Raw genomic sequence first — 15,840 nt, 5'->3', positions numbered from 1 at the left:
CTTGCTGTTATAATTTATTGGAGAAATGTCAACAACATTTGGTAATGAAATAAGTATTAGTGCCACGATAAAAGCAGTAAATCACTGTGTGTTGAGACCCCAGGAAATGCTAATTTGATACTGGGAATATGTGTTTCTCTTGGAGAAGGAATTAGTTACCGGAGGGAGCATGTCCAATTATTGGTTTAGGAGATGCAGAGGCAAAGATATCAAGTCACATGGTTCAACTTTGATGAATGGGAGACATGTTTTACGTGAAACGAGTGGAAGAAACCTAATTTCTTCCAATGCTTTACTTTCATTCACATATATTGGATCCTCTCTTCAGGAATTGAAGACTTTACTTTCTCCATCTTTTATTCCTTCTCAACGGTATATATATTTATTTTTAAGTGCAATTAAATCATTCAATGCATAAATAAAAGAAAACAATAACATTTATTACATAAATAATTGAAAAAAAAAAATCTCAACAAATAAATAAATATATGTGTATCATAAATTTTTAAAATAGTGAAAAACTTACATAAAATACAAAGAGAATAAACAGACTGATAATTATTGTATCAAGCATGTTGATTCTGAAAAGACAAAAAGAAGTTAAGTATAAATAGCTTTTTCCTTTGTTAAATTATAAATTTTATTTAAATATATAAATAAACAAACATACCAATTTGTTCTTTGCTTTTGTCATAACTAACTGTTTCAGATATGCTACTAAGCCTTGCCAATCTTTTCTCTTGTTTGCGAATTGAAATGTAAGATTTTAAATCTTCTGCTTTTTGCATCCATTTATCTACCTGCAAAAATGTTACAATAATATGAATTCAATGCAATTAAAGTTCTTTACTGCTATCAAATATTTTAGATAGCGATACTTGGATTTTCAGGCCTTATACTAGAGGTAGGAAACCTGCAGCCCAAAGTCACATGCTGGCCATCATTTCAAAAATTTCCAGGGGGGGGGGTCTATGTGTTCAATACCCATAGGGGGAAAACCACGAAATATGTATGAAAATTCCCAATTTCATTATGTTTCTAAAAACAGTTCAATTGACCCCCCTCCCACCGCCTAAATAATGGGCCTAGCCACATGCCGCCCCTCCTTGAGTTTTTTGTGGGGCCCTTAATAAAAGCTAGTTTTTACATTCATTTATAATTGACTACATTGCTCCCTTTCTAGAATGTAGCTGTATAGACCTGAAGTACATGTTTTGGATCTGGTAAAAATGTAGGATGAATAGAGAAGTAAAAATAAAATATTTGATGAATATATAAGTGTTTCAGGTTCATTAATAGGAGAATACTTTGAAAGATCTTCAGATTCTGACGAGCATGCTCTTGCAATGAAACTGCTATTTGAACCATATTTTGTAGATATATCAAGACTCCTATGGAACTACAACTGAAATTGCTTGAGTAAAGGGAAAATACTATCTTCCAATCCTTTTTTGATATTAAAAAGGATTTTGTAGGAATGCTGTTGAATATCCATGCCTATGAAAGCACACATACAGTGGTTGGAAAAACTACTTCTTTTTGTAGCGAACTACAACTACTTTTTTCAAAATGTAGCAACTACAAACTACTTTTTTCAAAATGTAGCAACTACAAACTACTTTTGAAAAGTAGTCGCTAATTCTCTACTTTTTAAAAAATAAATAAATAAAAAACATACACATACACACCGTTGGAGGATTGAACAAAAAAATTAAAAAACTGGTTCAGATAAATAAATTGACTCATTTGAAAATGGAATATTACTAAGAATTATTTATTGTTTCATTCCTTTACCGAGCCAATTTGTCATTCCAAACATTTTTCACTATTTTTAAGAGTACTCGCTGCAAGAAAGGATTTAAAAAAGTGAAGGAATTCAACCTTCAAGTTTTTAATCTTTTTCCGACAGTGAATATTTCATTCAAGAAATGCAACTTGGCTACTTGAAAATTTAAATAGTAGATGCAGTCATAATTTGTTTAAAATTTTATATAGATACACATTTTTGTACATAAAATTGATTAAGATGGTGAAAAACGTCTTTTAAACAAAAGAAAATAACTTTAATTTCATTGTAGGAGTTAAATTTTACAGGCACTTATATTTTGTAGGAATTAGTTAACTGATTTTGAGTTTCAAGCTAGGGTTCTGGACCTGGACACCATCTCCTTTCTTACATTACTGATAAAAGGAAATAAGAGCACTTTTCAATTTTACCAAATGTCCTCAAAAACTTCCAATACTTAATAATTGACTTTTATTTTGTTAATATATCGACATTCAATCATTAAGAAATTTTAAAAATATCCCAAACGGTACGAGCATTTATAATAAAATATTAATAAATATCCCAAATATGAAACATAACTAAGAATGCTTGTTTTACTTCAATGTGCAAGTGTCGATTAGCGCAAAATGGCTCAATAGCAATCTTTTCTCGATAAACGAATTTTGGAGCTAACGCAGATTTCTCACCCCGTAACACGAAACTTTTTGGCAGGGAATGGCAAGGCTTAAGTATCACCTTCTTTATTGGGTACTAAATATTAGTTTTGTGAATGCACTATCCTTTTAGCATCACTGAAAGCAAAAGTACCCCACACTGTTCTAGTCGAAACATTGTTTTGTTAATTTAAAAATCGCCACCCTGCATCTTTTTCATTCTAAATATGTAGTTGATGAAACATCACATAAGCGGGCTGTTTATCTAAAGTTTTAAACGAAATAGTAGAAAGTTTCTGACAACTAAAGGAATTTAAAGATTTTCAATGCTCTGGAACTAAAAAGTGTGTCGAATATAATTACTGTATTTACTGTACAGTACTATTGTAGTGCTGCATTTTATTATTACTATATACTATACGTACCATACTGTTTCATTTTATGCCATTCTCAGGGATCATACACTTGTAGTAAAAAAAATTCCCTGACTTTTCCAGGTTATTTTTTTAGAAAATTCCAGGTTACTCGCTTCATTCAAAATTAAGTTTAAGTAACAATATTTTCAAAATAATCAAAATTGTAAAAAGTAGCAATGTGCAAGAACTAAAACTTTTCCAATTGTAGATTTAAAAATAAAAAAAATCTTCGATTTTTTAAAAAAATTTCTCTTACAATTTAAGTTTTTTCTTTTTTTTTTCAACATTTTGTTCAAAATTGTTTTCATTTGTTTACTACTTCTTGAAAACAAAGTACTTTAATTTTATTTTAGCGTTTTTTTGATGCCACATGTTATGCATATTAGCGTTTTGCTCTAATCGTGCAGCAATTTTTTTCTGCTTTTGGTTTACAATTCTTTTTATTTTCTTATTAATATGTAACACAAAACATATTAAGCAAAGTACAAAGCTATTTTTCAGTATAAATATGATTAACTTGTTGCATCGATGGCATCAATACCATATAATGCAAAATAACAAAAATCAAAATCCGTCGATCATAGGTCACGTCGATGCCAATAATCAGCAGTTTTTTTTTTCTTTTGCATATAAAGGAGGCTTACATTAAAATCGAAAATTTTCTTTTCCAGGAGATAATTATGCTTACTTTACTTCAATGTGCAGGTACCATTACCCTGCTAAAATAATAATTATTCCTAATATCCATGTTAGCCTGAGATTTAAATAGTTTAAAAAATGACCCCTTGTCCTGTTTTCAGTGCTAAACTAAAGTGCTAAACCATGTAGTGAATGAATCTAGTTTCAGTTGTATGAATTTCAAATTACATTAGAGGATCGGCAAAACGTACCACGCAATTTGTAGAACAATGTGGGTGTTAAGTCATATAAATATTAACTAACTGATCAAATAAAATTCAGCTGGTTAGTAATTATATTTCATGACCTCGCTTGTGATACATGTTAGAAAGGGGGGACCTCATTGATAAAACCTTGAATTTTGTAGGACAAATATTTTTTCGGCTAATATCAATAATTATTTTGAGAATTAAAAAAAAAACCCAGTTAGTAATAAATTTTTTATTATCATCAAATCAACATATTATATACATGCTCCTCCTCTTAGTTACCACAATCGAGCATTTTTGCAAAGGAAACTATGGGCATCTTATTGAAACGAAACTACTCACGAAGATTCAACTTGATAGTAATCATTTTTATATTTGGGATTTGTACTACAACTTTGGAGTGTCTGACCAGAAAAGCATACCACCCAATTTGTAGGACAATGTGTGTCTTAAATTATATAAATATTAACTAACTGACCAAAAAAAAAAAAATCAGCTGGTTAGTAATTATATTTCATGTCTTCGTAAATAGTACATGTTGCAAAAGTGGGACATCTTTGATCAAATCGTGCATTTTGTAGGACAATTTTTTTTCCGGCAAATTTAGGTAATTATTATGAGAATTTAAAAAAAAAAGTTATAAATATTTGACAACCGCCAAATCAACTAACTATATCCTCATTACCCCTTTTAGCTACCACTTCCCACATTTTTGTACTGGCTAATGTTGGGCGTCTCGACAAAATGAAGCTACTAACAGAAAATTAGCTTGTTAGTAATGAATAACGAAAAAGGGCGAGGGATCCCCTTATTATTATATTATTGCTATATATTAGGTTTTTTTATTTTAATGATTTTTTAATTAATTTCTTCATTATGTAATTATAGATAGTAATTAAAAACATTTTAATTCATTATTTTCATTTGAAGTGCATTTATCAATGTCACTGTCTTTAAAAAATTGACTAAAAATGAATGCCACAACAAGTTACAGTGAAACTTTGGTTACTCGACTGCCTTGGTAACTCATCATTTATTTTTCGTATGGTTGGCTCAATGCTAATTTCAATGGGCGAGAACCTCTTTAGCTTGACACACATTTGCAAAAATCCCTATGAGTCAACATCCAGTTGCTATTGTAGTCTGTTTTTGCTGCCAACATTCTTTCATATTGACATCTTCTCAGAATTTTCCACTGCAGTTTCTTGGTCAGTCAATCCTTTTTTGAAAAGCTCTTTTAGGGAATTACATCCTTTATCCAGATGTGCAATTCTAAAAGGCTATGAAAGAGTAGGATAAATGTAACCATGAAAGTCCTCTTGAGAAAGAAGTCACCATGACATGTGCTTGCCCATGTTCACATGTTCTGAGCAGAACCTTAACAGAAACTGACTGACAAAAACTTAACTGACAAGAAGCTTTTTCGCCTCTTTTCAAAATTATGTATTTATTCCTCATGAGCTATTAAAATAATATTAGTAATTTTACTATGTACTTTCCAAAAAAAGAAAACAAAAAGAAAAATTATTTACTGGAATTCATTTTTATTAAAAAAAATGTTAACATTAGTAAGTAGGTGATACAGAAACTCTTTAGGAATCAAAATAATAGAATCTCAGTAAGTTGATATCCGCTTAAGTCGACATGTTTTCATGTTCCTTTGGGGTGTTGAGTAATTGAGGTTCCACTGTATTACCTTTGTGTAACTATAAAAATATGTTTATTGCAATTTCTTATGTTAAATAATAAATAACTGACTTAAAAGCTTCCTTTTTTCCTTTATTTCTACGCAATGTAAAAAATTGATAAAACCATAAAAAGACTATATTAATTATCTAAAGTTGCATTCTCATGTACATGAACTTATGCAGCCCCCTTTATTACTGCTTAATTTAAATGTGACCCCCATGGGTAAAAAAGATTCTCCACCTCTGCCCTATATTATTCCCTATTTAACTTTTTTTTAAAAAAATTAACGTTTCTATCCTAAGTAAAATAAAAATGATCAAACCCTTTCTATTTTTTCTATTTAGACTTCAAAAATTTTAATCAACAACTATGCTATAAAAAGTAACTATGAGATTTCAAACAATCAATCATTTATAACAAAAGAGATGATAAGATTTCTTCTAAACAGCATCATTTTTCCATTAAATCAAGATTACCAAAAAATTTAAATTTTTAAACTAATTGAATTGGGTAAAATAGATTACAATTAGTAGTTATTTATAGAACTGAAAATATATATTCATTAGTATGATTTTAATTAAGTTATTCATTTTAAGACATCGACAATTAAAAGATAAAATCGGTGGTTGAGAAAAGCAAATTTTGTCAACTAAAGCTCTTCGCTATTTAGTGTTAGTCTATCGATATCAAACTTAACTTAAACAAAATATTTTCTTTTTCTATCTCCAGTTGGCATTGCTATATCTATCTCCAGTTGCGTTTTATGCCATACACAGTTTTAAAGATTGCCACCATAGGCAGCTTCTATCTACATATACGATCTATCTCTATTTATGTTACCTAACCGCCTATTCCCTAACAAAATATTTAAAAAAATCACTGAGAAAAACGTGCATTTTATTTATTTAATTAAATAGCACAAAATCAACAAAAAACAAACTTCTATCTTTTGTTCCCCGTAGGGTACAAAAAGTAGCATTTCCAAAGAAAGAAAAAAAAAAAACTCAGTTTTTATCGAATTAAATGTGCGCAAATATGTAACGTAAAATAGATGCAGCAAAACATCTGGCGAGGGAGGAGGGGGGATCAAATAAAGAAAGAAATGAAATCCTTAAACTAAAAAAAAGTAAAGAAAAAAGCAAGTGCTACCGTTAAAATATAGAAGTAAGCAATAGTAAAAAAAAAATACAATAATAAAAATTGTAGCAATTAAGATTCTATTCTTCAATACTGAATCGAAATACAGGTTGTGATGTCACAACATAAAGGAATTTTTTTTTTTTTTTTTTTTTTTTTTTGATCGATCAACAGACATGCAAAAACGGGTGGGAGGTTCTGCATTTAAAAAATAGCAAAAAAAAAAACAATTGCGTATTTTTGAAAACTTTTTTTTCTGAAGAGGGAGAAATGTTCTCAATATCACATATTTAAATTTTAGAAAAGAGGCTTTTATTCATTTTGCAGGATGAGTTTCGAAAAAAACTAAACCCAGGAAAAAATGCAAAATCAAGTTTTTTTCAAAAATTCATAAAAAATACAAAAATTGCTCTATTTTCAAAATTTTTTTTTGATCATATTTAAAATTAAATTTCTGACACTATAGTACAAAAAATATTTATCTGGCCTGATTGGTTCGAGGTCTGTGAGTTTAAAAGTACTAAAAAGTGCTAAAAGCCACATGAAACATTAAATAACTTTTTTTCCAATTAAAATATCGAAAATCGAAGCCCGAGGTGCACATTGTTGGCAAAAATTGCACCTGTATACCAAATTTCATCTTTCTAGGCCTTACAGTTTTCCCGGGATACACGCCACACACACACAAACAGCATCTTTTGTTTCCTATAAAATTAGATTCATAACTTTTTGCCTGCATTTTAACCATAATGTGATATTGACAGATAATTAACTACATGGATTAAGTATTATTAAATTTCTACCTCAGTATATAACAGATCTTTTCTAGGTCCTGCTGGTTCACCTGAAAATTGAATAATTTTTTAAATATTAATTGCATAAAGTTAAAATGACTTCAAAAAAATTTCTTTTTAAATATGCATAAAAACAAACCAACCAGATACTGCAGAAATCATTAATTCTAAAGCAACTTTATAAACTTCACTGGCATCATCATAGCATTCACTTGATACCTATTAAAATTATTTTTTTTTAATGTGATAAGTACTACAAATTAATGAGTTATGCAAAAAGTTTGATGTATAGGTTTAACATGAAAAGTACATAAGTTTTCTTTGAAAAATTAACAGCATCTCATACAGACGATGCTTAAGAGAATACACAAATATAAAACAAGAGCAAAGCTAATCTTATTCACAAATTTGTTTCAGTATTAAATGTTTTGTAATGTAGCTGAAAAACACCTAAAATCTTAAAGATGATATTCTACTTCTCCCTTCTATCCTGTAAGATGAATCTAACAATACAATATACACAAAAAATACCATTGTAAGTAGCTACTGATGAGCATACATTACCATTCAATTAAAATAAATATCTTACCAGAGCATCAGCTTGTGCAGCAAGATATATTCCTTTCTTAAGCTCAGGTTTGCTTTGAAGTAATTCTTCTGTTAAAAAGTAAAATTACGTTTAAATACAAATTTCAGAAAGTTCTTGTATAAAACTGATTATTATCATTGGTTTAAGTGTAGAGTAACATAAATTTATACCAGGAGGGGGAGGCGTTGTCATCAAATTTATTAAAATAATTTTTAGCATTAATCTTAGTTTTTCAGTTTATTGTAAGCTAAAAGGGGTGAAACAAATTGCACACTTCATTCCTAATGATAGCATCAACTTGATGAACCAATCTATTCAAATATTTTCTGAAGCTTGAAGCTCTTTTTACAAAAAAAAGTAAATTCGTGATGTCATTAACAAATAAATAAATAAGTAAATAATAATAATAATAATTTCAGCAACTATGTATTTGTATAAATTAAAATCTCATTACAGCAAATACCAATGTAACAAAATAAATGTTCACTACTGTTTTAACTGCCATTAGAGTCATTTCACGTCAACTGACCTAATTTTCCAAATCGCCTCGACTCAACCATCTTCAATTTGGATGAAACTTTATAGAGGTTTAGAGATGTATTTGAAACTAACCTATGCAAATTTTCAGCTTCCTAGATCCAAATCCTGAGGATCTAGGATCTCCGAAAAAATGTGATCCCAAATGGCAAATCAGCTTTTTGTGTCCAATTGCCAAGTTCAGACTAAGTTTACAGAAAACTTTATTACGCTGAAGGCCTGAAATTTCAGGCACCTAAAGTACAATTAGCCGTTAATATATTCAAGTATTCTTGTGAATTTGAGCTCGTTAGATTTTGTGTAGCATGCGCATAAACTTGTGAAAAAGCGTGATATGGAATATTTTTCCTGGATTTTAGATTATCATAAAATCTGAACAAAAATAATTCAAAAGCTCGTGATTCATGATTCTATTGTGAAAATACTTGTTTTTAATGGGTTACAGTTGCAGAGCTTAAATATGTATTTTCTAAGAGATATTGTCATCCAAAGTGGCTATCAAAACCACTCAAGTGAAAAATAGCCTATTTTCAAAGCAGTACAGCTCAAGTGTGTCACCTCGTTTCTTCTTTTCGTTAAAACCATTAGAAATAACAGATTTTTACCTTTCAAAATAAAATGTTTTTTCGATGGTGTTCTTTTGTTTAAGGATAAAAAATTGAGCTCGAAATTCTGTCTCTCTTAACGAATTGCCATATTTAAGAGCAGTTGTGGAAAATTTTATTACACCGGAAGCCTGAAATTTTAGGGGCCAAAAGTACTTTTGGTTTTCCGTATGTCCTAGTATTTTTATGAATTTGATTTCATTAACTTTTGTGTAGCACGCATGCAGAGTCGCAAGAAAAACGCAGTGGAGAAACTTTTTCCTGGATTTTAGAACATCATAAATTCTGGACAAAAATGATTCAAAAGCTCGTACTTTGTAATTCCATTGTCAATGTACATGTTTTTAATGGGTTATAGTTGCAGAGCGTAAATATTGATTCTCTAAAAGATACTGGCATCCAAAGAGGCTGTCAAAATCCTTCACATGAAAAATGGCCTATTTTAAATGCGCTGTAGCTCAGGTTTGTCACCTTGCATCTTCTTTTCATTGGTACCATTAGAAAGAGCATATTTTTTCCTATAAAAATTGTTTTTCCTTACAATAGTGTTCTTTCATATGAAGTATAAAAATAAACTTGAAATACAATTGGTCGTTAGCGAGAAACTCTCGTTCCACAATAAATAAAGAATGGTGAATGGCATGGAAACCGACTAATAATGGTTTTGCAACTATTATAAGTCATAAATTTGCTAGAAATGGAAATAAAGTGACGAACAAGAGTAGTAATGTTAACAATTGTAATTTAGGAAATTTCAGGGTGTTAAATAGAAGCAACTTAGGCATGCTTAAAGTTTTCTATACCAATGCTCGCAGTATTAGGAACAAGCAGGGCTCCCAACACATTTTAGCCATAGAAAAGGGTAAAAGAGGACCAGTTTGAATCAAAAAGGGGACCAAAGAGGACCAGTTAGGATTAAAAAGAGGACCTTGGGAGGACCATTCATAGTTAAACCCAGGGAAGCACCAAAAGGCAAATTAGCTGCCTGACACTAAATACGTGAAGATAATTCGTTAATTAACCATAATAATGATATTTAATGATAAATCCTTATCACCTTCTGTACAACTGAACTTTTTATTCATTGAATTATCTTATTTACATAAACATTTGGAGGGGGAGGGGGGTCACAAGCAAGCATGTAACTGACCATCTTACAGAGTAACTTTAATTTGTAAAATAAATTTTCTATTAATTAACAAGTAAAAACTGGCTTTAATTAAAAATATTCACCTAAATGACCGATAATCAGTGCATACTTAAATTATTACAGTAAACACCTTGGCACATAGTAGTTTCCAAAAATTTTTACATAACCAGTTTAAAGATAATTTATTTTGATATAAGGTACCGCAAGACAAGAAGATATAGTTTAGAGGCCAGAAGGTCCCCCTCCACAGCCCTTGGTTTTTTACACATATTTCTAGCCTAAATATGGTAAGTTTATATATATATGAGAGTTCATAACCAAACACACACACCAAAGCAGGAGGTAATTTCTGGCTACGCTACTGACTAAGTTCAAAAATATTAGAGAATTGCCAAATCATTTATTAGTATGCTAAGTATCCAAATCATTTCTTCATATGTATGTATTAGTTGTTCGGACACCAAAAAATATTGTAACTGTCTTCAAGTATATATAAAAATTAGTGAAAAAGAAAATTTTTTATTAAAGTCACCACACCCAAAAATATACAAACACTGCTTAAGCGATAAATACACTGAGTGTAAATTTGAGCCTGCTTTTACTGGATAACTTAACATAATAAATAAATGTGTAAGTTCAGATTCATAAAGCTATACTTTCAAATTGAAAATATTCATTATGAGTATTTAAAAAAAAAAATTAAAATAAGGATACAAAATTTTAGTTTTTAAAAATAAAATTAAATAATATAATTTGAGGTAGCACATGTCAAAACAGTTTCCAATTTCCAAAAATGTTAAAATAATGTGCAATGCTGCTATGGTTCCAAAAATAACTAAGTTTATAATCTATTAAAATTAAACAAAAAATAAGCTAATCTATGGTGGCGTATGTCAAAATAACTTTCGATTGCAAAAAATATCAAAACATTAACAAGATGCAAAAATATTAAAATCTTAAACACAAGCAATTTTCTGCGAAGTGCGAGTAAGTTCAATGGTGCCATGGTTTCAAAAAAAAAAAAGTAGTTTATTATCTATTAAAATTAAACAAAAAATAAGCTAATCTATGGTGGAGTATGTCAAAATAACTTCCGATTGCCAAAAATATTAAATATGAACAAGATGCAAAAAGATTGAAATCTGCAACACAAGAAGCAATTCTTCGCGAAGTTCGAGTTCGTGCAATGCTGCTATGGTTCCAAAAATAAGAAAGCTTATCTATTAAAATTAAATTAAAGATAAGCTTATCTATGATGGCGTATGTCAAAATAACTTCCGATTGTCAAAAATATCAAAATATTAACAAGATGCAAAAAGATTGAAATCTCAAACACGACAAGCAATTTTCCGCGAAGTGCGAGTAAGTTCAATGTTGCCGTGGTTTCGAAAAAAAAAGTAGTTTATTTTATATTAAAATTAAACAAAAAATAAGCTTATCTATGTTGAAGTGTGTCAAAATAACTTCTGATTGACAAAAATATCAAATTATTTACAAGATGCAAAAAGATTGAAATCTCAAACAACGATAAGCACTTTCCGCGAAGTGCGAGAAAGTTCAATGTTGCTATGGTTCCAAAAATAAAAAAGTTAATTGAATATTAAACTTAACCGAAAAATAAGCTAATCTAAGAAGGTGTTATGGTAAAATAACTTCCGATTGCCAAAAATATCAAAATATTTACAAGATGAAAAGAGATTGAAATCTCAAAACCCTGCAAGCAATTTTCGGCGAAGTCCAAGAAAGTTTGATGTCAACATGGTTCCGAAAAAAGAAGTAGTTTTTTATCTATTGTAATTAAACATAAAATAAGCTAATCTAAGTTAATGAATGTTAAAACATTTTCTGATTCTCAAAAACATCAAAATATTAACAATATGCAAAAAGATTGAACTCGCAAACACATGGAAGTAATTTTTCGCGATGTTACATATCGAACACAAGTTCAGAAAATTGCACTGATGAAACATTCTTTCTTTTTACAAGGGCGTACGAACTCGTGAGAAATATCGGTAGCAAAATGCTTTGATCTGATATCATAAACTCCTCCCCCAAACCTCTTCATTTGCTAGATTTCCATGTTACAGCGGTTGAAGGAGGAGTAATGACGTCAATCTGAAGCGAAATAATACTAGAAAGTCAGGTTCAATAGAAAAACGGCGCCGCTGCCGCGTATTCGAGCATAACAAACGTCAACACACAGTATCTTTTAATGTATTGAAAATTTTTAAAATCTGATTTTTGAGTAAAAACAATATAAAAGCGGACTAAACGGACCAAAATGTTAAAAAGCGGTCTAAAGCGGACTTTACCTTAAAAAACGGACTTTGGCGGGAAAAGTGGACCATTTGGGAGCCCTGAACAAGATGGATGAATTGAAAAGCATAGTTATGGATGAGAAGTTGGATGTTATTGGAATTACAGAGACATGGGCTACCGAATCTGATGCAGAGTTATTACATATTGCTGGGTATAATTTGTTCAGACAGGATAGAGTAGGTAAAAGAGGTGGTGGGGTTTTATTTTATGTTAGAGACAATTTTATTTGCAATGAATTGGTCATGAGTGATAAGCCTACTGATATTGATATTGATTTGGCTGGAGTTGATGAGCAGTAAGGGCAAAAAGCTACGCTTTGGAAACATTTATAGGCCACCTAATTCAAACCAGGGACAAGATGAACAGATGTACCATATTATTAGTGACATGTCCAGTAAGGGATCCGTTATCATAATGGGGGATTTCAATTTTCCGGGTATAGATTGGAATAATTTTTATCCTGGTAATGGCAAAGAAGAGGAATTTTTAAAAGTAATTGGTGACTGTTTCTTAGATCAAGTTGTAACTCAGGGAACTCGAGAGGAGGCAATTTTGGATCTAGTTTTTTGTGACATAAGTAGTTTTGTTCAGGGGTTGTGTGTAGGGGAGCATATTGAAGATAGTGATCATAACAGCATTAGGTTCCAGATTAAATTTGAAGGGTGCAAAGATGATAATTTTAGGTTTGTGCCCAATTTCAGAAACACTGATTTTGTTGCACTTAGGCAGAGATTGAAAGAGGTTTTTTCGTCAGGATAGGAAAATAGCGACGTAGATCAGCAGTGGACAGAATTTAAGGATAAACTTGCTAAAACGGTTGGGGACTATGTTCCATTTAGGAGAAAAGGTGTTAGTACCAAAACTTGGCCCATGTGGTTCTCCAGGGAGACTAAAGAAGCTCCTAATTATAAGCAAGCCACTTTTCGTCAGTTTAAAGAAACTGGTCAGAGTGCGGAGAGGCTCCAGTATGGTAAGGCAAGGCGAAATTTTAAGTATTTGGTACGGATTCAGAAAAGGGAATTGGAGCAAAGGCTGGTAGATGACATTGATGGGAACCCTAAGAGGTTTTTTGCTTACGCTAATTCTGGGAAAGCTCGAAACAGTCAAATTGGGCCTTTGGTTGATGAGTATGGAAATTTAATCCAAAACGATAGGGATATTGCAAATGTTTTAAATAACTTTTTTCCAGTGTGTTTAATGATAACTGTATCTCAACAGTTGACACTAACAAGACACAAGCTATTATACAGCTTGAGGATTTTGTATTTTCCAGGGAGAAGGTTTTATTTCATTTGAAAAAGATTAAAGTAACTAAAGCTCCGGGACCAGATAATATTTATCCAAAAATTTTAGTTGAATGTGCAGAGGAATTAGTGGATGTTATTTTGAATATTTTCAATGCTTCTTATAACTCGGGGATGGTGCCAGAGGACTGGAAACTGGCTAACATAACGCCACTCTTCAAGAAGGGGTCTAAAGGTATTTCTGGGAATTATAGACCTGTAAGTTTGACTTCGGTGATTTGTAAGATTTTCGAAACTTTGATCAAAATTAAGATCATGAAGTTCTTAGAGACTAATAGTCTGTTGACTAGTTTGCAGTATGGTTTCAGGAAAGGTAAATCCTGTACTACTAATTTATTGCATTTCTACGACAAGGTTACCTCAGCTTTAGATAACAAAAAATGTGTGGATGTTGTTTATATCGATTTTCAAAAAGCTTTTGACAAGGAACCGCATGTTGCTCTTCTCAGCAAGTTAGCTGACATAGGAATAGGAGGAAAAACTTTACTTTGGGTTAGAAATTGGCTCACTGGTAGGAAATAAAGAGTAGTTGTGAGAGGAAATCATTCTAATTGGAGTGATGTTTTAAGTGGGGTTCCTCAGGGATCAGTTTTAGGGCCTCTTTTGTTTATTATATTTATGAATGACATCAATGAAAATATTTCTGGAAGCATGAATTGTTTTGCTGATGATGTAAAAGTTATGGAGATTGTCGAAAATGAAGAACAAGTAAAACAGCTGCAAGAGGATTTAGATCATATTACTAAGTGGGCAGATAAATGGGGTATGGCAGTTAATGTAGGGAAATGTCAAGTGCTACACTTAGGTCATGGAAATATGCGTATGAGATATCGTTTACAGGGTTCTGTCATAAATCAGGCAGAAAATGTTATGGATCTGGGTATCTTTATAAATCGGGACTTCAAGTTTAGTCAACAGTGCAGTATTGCTAGTAACAAAGCTAACAAAATGCTTGGGTTTATCAATGGATCTATTTCAAACAAATCTAAGAAAGTTCTTCTGCCTTTATATAGGAGTTTAGTAAGACCTCATTTGGAGTATGCTGTTCAGTTTTGGTCGCCTTATCTGAAGAAAGATATTTTTGTATTGGAAAGGATTCAAAGAAGGGTAACTAAATTAGTAAGGGGACTCTGAGATTTAGATTATGAGACCAGACTTAATAGGCTTAACATGTATAGCCGGGAGCAAAGGAGAGTCAGAGGGGACATGATTCAGTTATTTAAATTTATCAAAATGAAAGATGTAAATGGATTAAATTTTTGCGGGGAAAGCAGGACAAGGGGTCATTGTTTTAAGCTATTTAAATCTCAGGCTAACTTGGAAATCAGGAAAAACTACTACTTTAGCAGGGTCGTGGGCACTTGGAATAGCTTACTGGAAGAGGCGGTAATGAGCAAGGGAGTGGATAGCTTTAAGAGGGCCATTGATCTTCATTGGAGACTAATTAATTGACTAGGACCAGCCTAGCTGGGCCCAGAGCCTGTTGCTGGTCGTCGTATTTGTATTTGTATAAATTGTTTTTTATTTATCTTTTAAAAAGATACTTTGCAAATAAAATATGATAGAAGAAAATTATCTTGTTCTGTCTGATGTATCAGTCTGCTTTTAGAACAGGATATTTTTCTGTTTCTATCATATTTGATTTGTAAAGGAACTTTTAAAAAGAGAATTACTTGAGCTACAGCGCATTAAAAATAGGCTATTTTTCATGTGAACGATTCCTCTCCTATCAGCCCAGCGTCACTTCTCCGCTACGCGCTCTGATCGACGCTGACGTCCCAGCATCACTTATATGCTTTCTTGAAATGGAACGATTGAATTGAATATTTAAATGATAATAGATGGCGCTAAATGGCTATAACTTTGATCATATTCGAGTCACATGGTATTTGACCTTCATGTACACGCTTTAGTTTCTTATTTGGGCCTCTCAATGGGATAGATTTTTTTTATGTAAACAACAGTGAATCA

At 31.4% G+C, this 15,840-nt stretch overlaps 1 protein-coding gene across 2 annotated transcripts in view; it reads right to left on the bottom strand.

Moving 5' to 3' along the window:
* The window catches only part of LOC129229866 (serine/threonine-protein kinase ULK3-like), an 82,010-nt gene that overhangs the window by 21,874 nt on the left and 44,296 nt on the right, over positions 1-15,840 (bottom strand). The window contains exons 11-15 of one of the 2 annotated variants that reach the window (XM_054864245.1): positions 7,955-8,022; positions 7,509-7,584; positions 7,375-7,415; positions 671-800; positions 527-581 (exon numbers count right to left, since the gene is read on the bottom strand). In XM_054864245.1, the coding sequence (XP_054720220.1) occupies positions 559-581; positions 671-800; positions 7,375-7,415; positions 7,509-7,584; positions 7,955-8,022 (338 nt within the window). In that variant the 3' untranslated portion in view covers positions 527-558. Of the gene's footprint in view, positions 1-468; positions 582-670; positions 801-7,374; positions 7,416-7,508; positions 7,585-7,954; positions 8,023-15,840 lie in introns of those variants that run through there. The other variant, XM_054864244.1, reaches the window with a different exon arrangement.

The sequence above is a fragment of the Uloborus diversus genome, chromosome 9 (assembly GCF_026930045.1).
Source record: "Uloborus diversus isolate 005 chromosome 9, Udiv.v.3.1, whole genome shotgun sequence".
NCBI classification, from domain to species: Eukaryota; Metazoa; Arthropoda; class Arachnida; order Araneae; family Uloboridae; genus Uloborus; species Uloborus diversus.
The sequence above is the reverse complement of the archived record's forward strand: the minus strand, read 5'-3'. Positions and strand labels throughout refer to the sequence as shown.